At 34.8% G+C, this 10,599-nt stretch overlaps 1 protein-coding gene and 1 long non-coding RNA gene across 2 annotated transcripts in view; one reads left to right on the forward strand and one right to left on the reverse strand.

Moving 5' to 3' along the window:
* Positions 1 to 298: 298 nt before the first annotated feature.
* LOC109620656 (glyoxylate/hydroxypyruvate reductase A) overlaps positions 299 to 10,599 on the reverse strand; it is a 32,564-nt gene continuing 22,263 nt past the window's right edge. The window contains exon 8 of the mRNA XM_066081023.1: positions 299 to 526. Coding sequence (XP_065937095.1) covers positions 334 to 526 — 193 coding nt within the window. The 3' untranslated portion in view covers positions 299 to 333. The remainder of the gene's footprint in view (positions 527 to 10,599) is intronic.
* Positions 8,114 to 9,364, forward strand: LOC136274387 (uncharacterized). The gene is made up of 2 exons (XR_010712701.1): positions 8,114 to 8,459; positions 9,033 to 9,364. It is a non-coding gene; the product is annotated as an uncharacterized lncRNA (long non-coding RNA).

Here is a 10,599-nt window from a genome sequence, read left to right on the forward strand (position 1 = left end):
TATTTTATCATTAGGTGCCAAATTTTATTAATACCATAAAGCAATGGTCGGGATTGCGTTAAGTGAAATTGAAATTATCCGTCACCTTGATAATTGAAAAAAACCCTGGAATATCGATTGCTTAAAAAAGGTTTATTCTCATATAAAATCACAAATTGCATATTCTTGTTTATGGGACAATTAGATTCAAATCGCAGCATCAATATAGTATTTCGTTTTAATATTATAAAGAAAATATTCACAAAGGTAAAATGAATTTATACAATTTTTAGCAATGGTATGATTAAACATCAAAAAAGTCATTGATGACATGTAATGAACTATGCTTGTAGATTACAAATCGATTCCGTGTGTTGGTACAAACATGTATAAAATATAGGCATAAAAAGCTTGTACTTTGTCATTCGTAACGGGACCCGATATGTGAGGCGTAATGATGACATCTGGGTGTGTCCACAGCGGACTGTCCGCGGGCAGTGGTTCCCTGTCTATGGCATCCAAAATGGCACCACCTATCCAACCCATGCTGTTAAGTGTAACATATAATGCATGGTTATATTTACATCAGGTAATTATGATAGTTACTTACTGTGAGAACAATATTAAATGTATGTTTTAGAAGAACACTTTAACAATTGTGATATTTTGATTGTTTTGAGCTAAAAAAAAAACATGATATGAATAGGCACATATCATGCTTGAATACAATGAATTTAGTCAGGTTCGGTTATATTTACAGCCCGATTAATCTAATAATTTTTACCTGAAAAAATAACTATTATTAGTATATTTATGTATGCAGAGTCAACTGTAATAGCATGTATGAACTATCAATTATGAATAAAGAAAACTTACTTCAAAGCCTTCAACACAGAAGCTTCGTCAATAACTTCCCCTCGACCTACATTAATGAAGATAGTGTTCTGTAAATAAGAAGAAAATCAATTAAAAATCAATAACTACATAATATCTCAACGGTTTTTTGCGGACAATTTGGGTGTAGACCAATAAACCCACGATTTTATCTTTCTCACGTCAAATTCGTGTTTGTACATGTACATGTAGCAACTAAAACAATGCTCTCAGTGAAATGTTGTGTAAACAAGCTTGAAACCTAAACTGCAAGTATCAAAATTTTTGATTTTCAATAATACAAAGCAAAATGCCGACTGCATATTTTGATGCTGCAAATATTGCTGTCTGAAATGCCATGTCCAGCTTTGGGGTCTGGTCTTATTGAAACTCATGTAAAAAGCATTCAACACATATAGTGTTTTAAAGACCTTCTCTTGATCTATGGTAATTTGGACACGGAACAGCGTCATAGCAAACTAGAAAACAAAACAATTAATAATAATGATAATAAAATCGTTCCTACAAATCGGGAAAATCATCACGCAAAAAGCCGAGCGATGTTCCGATCGTGATAATTTACTGCAAAAATGAGTTATTATTATTTATTCAACATTTTCACCAACTTACACAGTATGGCACAGCTTTTGAAGCTACTTAATGAAAATTTGATAAACTATATTAACCTTTTCTTGACACGCTATTTAATACATCTCCAGATAACATCCCTTTGGTTTCCGCCGTACTTGGTAGAACACTGCAGACATAGTCACATCAGGCGAGCAATTGGGCGAGATCTTGGCTCTGTCTGCATATATCAAAATAGCTCACTGATATTTATTGTAAGTAATGAAACACTTGATGGACAATTTATAATGAAAACTATTGAAATCTTCCAGGAAAAGTCATTTTTTAAATCACTACGCGCTTGCACGTAATTAACTGTTATTGTTATAGACAAAACGTAAAAAATATTTCTTACAAAAAAACATCGAAGTCAGATATGGTAAATTCGATTTTTGTTCTGGTAAGTCCTTTGACTGTCATCCCAAAAGCCTTGCAAACAGCAGCAACTACACAAATCAAAATGAAAAAAAAATCGGCATAGTTCATATCATGTAAAACTGTCAACCAAGTTATAACCTAAGTTCTTTAAAACAGAAGTTGCTCCTACGTGTTTAAATAATCATATGTGCCGACTTATAATTGAAATTAAAGAAACCCTTAAATTGCTGTAAATTAACATCATTCCAATACACACTGAATCATACTCTTTATGCCAATAGCACCAGTTCCCAGAAATCCAATTGTCAATGTAGTTAAAGACCGTTTCTGGATAAATTTGGATCTGAAATTGATTCAGGGTTAAACGTTATAAAGACTGTCTTCTTCAAATACCCAATCCCATTTTCTATATACACCACAAAGGTTAATAAAGAGATAAACGAAATAGTTTATACCTGCTCCAGGTTTTCTGTCTTTGGTACTTTGCCATCTGAGAGAAATAGTGTTCCCGGGAAATAATCTGGCCCAGCACGTACTCGGCCATGAACTCCCCAAACCCTTCGCCCATACGTGTTAGAACCAGGTGGTCTGGTTGCTACAATTTGTGAATAGTCAACAATTGCAAATGTATAATGCACTGTATGTTTTTTTTGTTTCTTTAAAGTCTATAGTTATCTATTTATAATTATTTCAATGAAATGAAATTTTCTGAAACATTTATTGTTCTGCTTTAAAGTCTATAGTTATCTATCCATAATTATTTCAATTCACTGAAATTTACTGAAACATTTTTTGTTGTGCTTAAACATTTTGTATACCAAATCTTTAATAACTATAATATTTATTTAATAATAATAATTGCAAGCTTTTATATAGCGCTTTTTTAAATTGCCGAAGCAATTCTCAAAGCGCTTTACAATTATTACCCCAGCAGACCTTAAACCATTCCAGAGCCTTCTCAGTGCGGCAGCCGTTAAGGCGCTCAGACACTCACATTCTGACAATATCTTTCACTGTCTATAGCCAGATACATATTTTTACACTTGGGTGGAGTGAGGAAATACATGTAAAGTGTCTTTCCCAAGGACACAACGTCAACCTGTCGCGGCCAGGATATGTTTCAAGGTTCGCAAGGCTGTCGATGTTTTGAAAAGTTGTCGTTGCTTTGCTGTGCAAAGAATACCCTTTTTAGGCCACCTGAGTCGCTCAGATGACCTATCGGAATTGGTATTCGTCCGTCGTCGTGCGTTGTGCGTTAACAGTTTTACATTTTTCACTTCTTCTTGAAAAATACAAGGCTAATTGTTACCCTTTTTATTGTGAAGGCAGGCATCTCTACGGTAAGAAAAATCTATATTGTTAAATTAATGCCCCGGGGGTCACAGACGGGGCAAAATATGAAAAAAGGCCTAATTTTCAAAAATCTCCTTCCACACACGTGAGGAAAAAACTGAGTGCATGGTTATGATGTTCATAAGACCCTCGACCAAAATTGTGAAATTCATGACTCCTGAGGCAGTGCTTAGGGCCTTAGGGCGGGGCCAATTTAACCATATAGTGAAAATGTATTAAATCTAAGAAAATCTTCTTTACGCCCACACATGTGGGAAAAAAACTAAATGCATGGTTATAATGTCCACAAACTCCTCCACCTAAATTTGGAAATTCATGCCCCCTGGGTCAGGGGTTCAGGTCGTAGGGGGGGGGGGGCAATATGGCCATAAACTGTTAATGCACTTAATGTTTAAAAATCTTCTTCTCTACAGTAATGAAGATGTCCATTAAAGTTATCGAAATGATATTGTGGAAGCATTTAAAAAGAGTTCAGGGAAGAGGATTATAACAGTCAATGGAGTTGACTTCCCTTGTTTCATCCTCATAGAGTTATCTTCCATCGCTTGTTCATATTTAGTAATGAATCATTAAATATGATGTAATTGGGAAGTTGTACGATCAAAATAGTGATGCAAGCATTTTTATCATTTGAAACAAAACAGTTTTTTGAAATAAACAAGTATGCCTTTAAAAGGAAAGTAATAAGAAGTGTACTATGCTCCTTGTTTTAGTTTATCTATGAAAACATATAAACATAAAATCTATATAGAAAGTTAACATACCTGAAGAAAATTATTTGTATAGAAGCTGTACACTTTTTTCAGTAGTAGGTCACACACTCTGTTACGAGGTCTAGTGTTAATCGAAAGGATTACGGGTCCTTTCCAAAAGATTTCAGGCAGGGAGGTGGATGTCATTACAATGTTATAATTTTCTACTCCATAATGAAACTCAATTAAATGCATTTATGAAACTCCTCCACAATTTTAATTTGTGAATGGACTATTGTACTCAGGAGACCGTTAAGGCCTGTCAATTTGACAGTTATTGCATTGTTGTGCTTATTATATATGTGTGTATCTATGCAATGTGTATCGTTCCAATCCTCTCAAATTGTCGTTTAACTGTATTCCACCTGTATCTCAAGCGACTGTGTAGTGCGCGGCCAGCGCGCTAGGTTCCGTTCGTCATCGAACGCAAGATTTTTGTCTTGCCTAGATGGCCAAGTGGGTGGCGCGGTGGCTGCTTACTGCTAGAAGAATGGGTTCCATTCGTGAGTTCAAGCCTCGGTCGGGGCGGAGGTGAAGCTCCAACAAAAGTGAATTTCCCTGTGCTATATATATATATATATATATATATATATATATATATATATATATATATATATATATATATATATATATATATATATATATATATCGGTAAAAAAAACCACGAAGCTATTGTGTTGCATATTTTAAATTAAGTATGTTTTGTTTACCAGAGAGCCTAGGACAATGTGAAACTTCGTCCGGTTTATAGACTTAAAAATGTGTGTACATTTCTTTTTCAATGTTTTAATATATGTTGAAGGTTATAGGTTGTCACTAACTTCCTGGAATCGGACAGTTGATGACGGTCAGACCTGGTATCCGGTGTTATATAGTGCCTTTTCCCCCTAGCCATCTTTCCCCCCGGAAACATGGCTATATAGCAGTTCTTCCCCCCGGAAAACTGGCTATATAGCAGTTTTTCTCCCACGGAAAGCTGACTATATAGTGGGCTTTCCCCCTTTTTATAGCCAGATTACCCCCACGGAAAACCTACTATATAGTGGATTTTTCCCCCATTTTTACTTTCCGGCCATCTTTATTGCGGACCATTCGTGACAATAATTTGCAATAACTGATATGATATTAATTTCTCACAAAAAAGGATAATCATGGCATTTATTTTTTTCAACCCCAAATATGAACTAAGGCATGCGCCTTCATAACATGCATATGTCATCATCGTTTATTTCACCTGTTCTCACCCTTTTTTGGAACACCTTTTACACGGATTTCGGAATACCTCGAATCTTTTTCATCTAATCGATGCTTATCTACAGTTTTGACTTCGACGTTATTAACACGTGAGAACACATTTGAGTGAGAAAAAGCCGGTTTGGAAATTTAATTTTCCAATGTATTACCATCAATGTATAAGCTTAAAAACAATTATAATATATTTCTTCTTCTAAATATCAAACGGGAGACAGGGTGCAATGATATAATGAGAAACTGAAATGTTTTAGTTTTACTTTGATTGATGGGGTTCGAAATCATGGGTGAGGGGTATTTTAATTATGTATTAAAAGCATGTGTAAAGTTAGTGTTTACAATTTCGTTTTAAAGTTACGCATATTCATATTTTTAAGCACATTTCTACGAAACGCGAGAAATTATGATGTAAACATTTTAAAAAACAATGAAATGTCTTCACAACCAGAACAATGTCGGTATCTTTGCTGGTTACTTTGGAAAATGTGAAATGGAGCCTGAACTAGCTTTATGTTTATATTGTCACTCACCATTTGCTAATTATTCCACTTTTATGTTTGCAACTTGATTTATAAATGTACAATTTTGAAATCGATGCCATATAAATCAAGATATACGATTCAATTACCTAAAAATTTATACTATAATAATTTGTTTCATATTTTTGCAATTAAAATTTACTTGTGTACCATATCATTTCTACGAACAATTAAACAAGGGTAATTAAAAAAACCAAAACAAAAAAACCCCCCAAAAACAACCAACACATATATTGTGATGAGCTGACTTTTTTTAAAATATAAGCTTGTTCTTCTAATCAACTAACAAGTAAAAAAGTCGTATATGCGCTTAGGTTGGTTATTTATTTTTGATTTTCGGTTTCTCCTTTTCATTGATTTATTTATCTAATTATTTATTATATCATTAGTCATCTTATGAATTGATTAAATGTTTTGAAGAATAATGAATTTTTCTCGGGTACCTTTTTAAAAAATTTTGTTCGTAAATTTAAAAAAAAGCAGCAGAATTAAATGTAATTTTCAATCATTTTGATAAAGAAATATATGAGTGATTGTGTATTTTTAAATGATGTTTTTACTTTTAAATGACCGTAAAAAAAGGTGCATGGGGTTATCTAGAGTTTTTGAGATATGGGGCCCTAAAAATACATATTCTTTATAACTGGATTTCAAACATCGGGCTCGAAAACAACAAAGGCTCCTACCCTGCATGGGGGCTTAAATTTTTGGTGACATCTACTAGTGGTATACCACTACCACTGTGAAAATATGGTTAATTGGTCATCTCTAGAATTTGAGATTCGGGTCCCCACTTATAGAACACTATTCAATCATTATAATGGGGTTTTAAACACAGGGCCCTGAAACATCAAGGGTCACTACCCTGAGGGCTGAAATTTTCAGAGTCATCTTCAAGTGGTAAATCACTGCCACTATAAAAATATGGTAATATGGTCATCTCTAGTTTATGAGACATTGGACCCTAAAGAATATGCACTATAATTATTATAAAAGGATTTTAAGAATCGGGCTCTGAAACATCGGAAACAATTTTCCTCTAAAACGGAGGTTTAGCCTGGATGAAATTCTCACAAACAGACAAACAGTCTGATAGATTTATCAAGAAATTCTTAAAACATTCTCGTTTAATACAATTTCAGAACTTGTAAAACTTTTTTTCAATAAATTACCTAAATTAAGTTCTATGTGTAATTCCATTACACACATGTTCAACTTTCAGCATTGTCTATAAAAATAATAAATCGGCAAAACGAAACTTAACCTGTACAGATGAATGCAGATATACATGTATGCAACTTGGGAGTGTAGAAACATTGATTTTAATCCTAACTGGATTTCCATAAATATTTTTTATAAAATCTGAACCAAAAACGTGAGGGAGAAACCCTACTATGGGGGAAAAGCTACTATATAGTAGCTTTTCCCCCCGGGGGGGAAAGGCTACTATATAGTAGGTTTTCCGGGGGGAAAAGCTACCATGGGGGAAAAACTGCTATACAACACCGGTCCTGTATCAACTTGGGTAATCTTGATAATGGCAACACGGTTATCACAGTGTGGTTCTGCCGTGGATGTAGAACTTCTCCGCACATTGCTTCACACACCATGGAGGGCAGATAAAGCTACACTTGTGATTTTAGAACGGAAGAACGTACTGTTATCTTGCTTAAAACTCGCTCTTCAATATTCTGATACCCGTTTATTACCCATGTTGAAAATTCTGAGTCATGATCTGAACTTGCTAGTTGTTCTAGACAACACACATAATAACTTTGAAAGATATGTTTAGCAATTTTTCATAAATAAAAGTGTTTATAGTTTGAAATGTTTAAGAGGTTTTTGCAATTAATTTTGAAAAACCCCAAAATTCATTTGCACGATAATAATGTACTTTTGTTGGTGGTTCATGTGGGTTCTAAAGGTAGCATAATTCAACAAAAAAATCACGTAAACCGCGTTAGCACGTTAGATGTGTCAGATCTTATGAGATCAGCTATACATCTTCATAAGAAATTTGTTATGCTCCTGCAATTTTTTCTTAGGGTGGGTGGGTTGGGGGGGGGGGGGTGAAAAGAGATGATGTGTAAATCGTGTTCCTTTCATCAATTTCAAGTGTACTTCTTGATAAGTATGTAATTGTTTGTTAAATTTCATTAAAATATTGGGGAAATAATAATCTTGGACAGACTTAAGCTGTCCATTAATGATAAAATTACAAAATAATATCATAATTAGTTCAGATTTCGATTCATTATTGTTTAATGATAGGAAATAAAAAAGCAAAATAAGCCTTTTAAAAGATATCATTATATGATACATTTATGTATAAAATATCAAAAAGAAATAACATCTCGTCTCTCTGCAACGCACTAGTAAAATTGAAACAAAATAGGCCGCAAAATCATGTTCCCAGTACTAATAAGAGCGTGCAGCGTATATAATATCTTATCTAACAGCTCAGGTGACACAATCATGAAGCGCCGGGCACTAGAAATGAGTAGTGCACTACATGTAATTGTTGTGTTATTTGCGGTCGCATGTCACGTTACACAGGCATCAGAGGATGAAAAACTTACCAAAATATTAGACTGATTAGAGAAACTTGAAACTGAAAATAGGAAGAAAGACTCTATAATCTCCGATATTTTAGAAAAAACAAAATACTGTCCTTCTTGAGCTGACACCGACCACCAAACAGTATTGCGTAAGTAAGAAAATATAATTAAAACTGGTTGTTTAATAATACTGGTCATGTTTTCACGAAGATAACTAAATACATGAATGTGCAAGGCTTGCAAAATGCATCCTTGCTAGCAAAGGGTGACGATCCAAGGGGATTTCTATCGTCCGTGCATCTCTATTCATGAATAGGAAAACACCGTTGATCGTCTCCCTTGGCTAGAGAAGATGGTCAAGTGCTATGATCATTCTGATAGTTTGCAATATGTGATTTGTAGTAAAAGTAGTTAAAGAACAATGTGGATATGTAAGTTACGTAAGGGTGTAAAAATAAAGCACACGAACACACCTATATACATGTACTGTGGACTCGTTTAAATTTACGGTGGCCAATTTTCGTTGATTATGGGTTTTTGGTTGTTATTCGTGGGAATGAAATTTCTTGGATATGTTGCTTTTCAATTTCATAAGAATACTAACTCTTCGTAAATTTGTTTTTGTCGAGGTTGTAAATTAATGGGGGAGGACTCCCCACAAATACCTCGAACATTGAGTCCCACGAATTCTAATGATTCAACAGTACTTTATTTTGTTATAGGTGGCAGAAAGCTATTGTTGAGCTCGGCTGCATCTGGGCAACTTGCAGTATTTCACGCACGACTGTCACATGATTTACACTCCGTTGGTAAAGGTCAACCAATCGTCTTTAATTTCGAACTAGTGGATACAGCTAATGCTTACGAACATACCGATGGGATATTTACTGTCCCACTCACAGGGACATACGTATTTCACTGGAACCTGTTGACTTTGGATGCCTCTGGGATGGACACCGTTTTAGAATCCTCTCACGGAACATTGGGGTTTGGATATCTTAGCCATGCGGTTAATGGTGGCAATTTGGTCATTGCAAGACTTGCTGCCGGGACTCATGTGTGGGTTAAAAAAGCAGACAATTATGGAAATTCCCTTCACAAAAGATTTTCTACATTTTCTGGATATTTTCTGACCGAAACTGTTTAATACAATGTTAAACTGAAATTCATTAAATCGTGAATGATATACACACATTGCTACTAGAGAAGTACAATTTTAACACAGCGCAATAGATGAAAAACTACTGTACTTTTTAGGTACCTAAATTCTTGTATCGATAAAATTATTTAGTGACAAATTGGTTGATGTTTTCTAAGATAAAATTACCACTATTTGAGACCATCTCTCTGTCTTAAAAACAAAGACCCATGTGGATGTATTAAGAGCAGACACCAAATTTAAAGGTAAACCTCTCTATTGCTTTAAATCAGCATCAAAAACAGATGTTTGGAAGATCATTATGGTTTCTCCACCAAAATCGTGCGAATTAGACCCGATTCCAACATCTGTTTTGAAGTCCTGTGTTGATACCATTCTCCCAACAATCACAATCATCATAAACAAAGCTATCTTAGAATCAACTGTCCCGACATCACTGAAAAACGCCGTTGTTCGTCCTCTTCTGAAAAAGCAGGGATTAGACAAAGAGGTGTTAAAGAACTACCGTCCTGTCTCTAACCTTTCATTTATTTCTAAAGTCCTTGAACATGTTATCAATTCTAAGCTAGAAGGTCATTTACAATCAAACAATCTGCATGATGGACAACAATCAGCATACCGTGCTTATCATTCTACGGAGACAGCACTCTTGAGAGTCCATCATGACATAACATCTGCTCTAGACAAAGGAATGTGTGTTGTTCTGTTGACGCTGGACTTATCTGCAGCATTTGATGTGATAGACCACACTATTCTTATGAATTGCCTAGAATTTTCTTTTGGAATAACGAGTGCTGCCTTGTCATGGATACAGTCATATCTCAGTGATCGACAGCAAAGTATTGCTATAGGCCAGTCTAAGTATAGAGACTTTCTATTGAATTTTGGTGTTCCACAAGGTTCGGTCCTTGGACCAAAGCTTTACAGCCTATTTGCTAAACCTATATGTGATATTTGCCGTAAACACAACATGAATTTTCAGTGCTATGCTGACGATACTCAATTGTATATTGCAATTACACCTACTAGCAAATGGATAGATATAGCATCTCGTCTGCAGACTTGCCTGTCTGATATTGGTTCTTTGATGCGTTCCAACTATTTGGAGATTAATCAAGAAAAAAACAGAG

Source organism: Magallana gigas, chromosome 4, assembly GCF_963853765.1.
Source record: "Magallana gigas chromosome 4, xbMagGiga1.1, whole genome shotgun sequence".
NCBI classification, from domain to species: domain Eukaryota; kingdom Metazoa; phylum Mollusca; class Bivalvia; order Ostreida; family Ostreidae; genus Magallana; species Magallana gigas.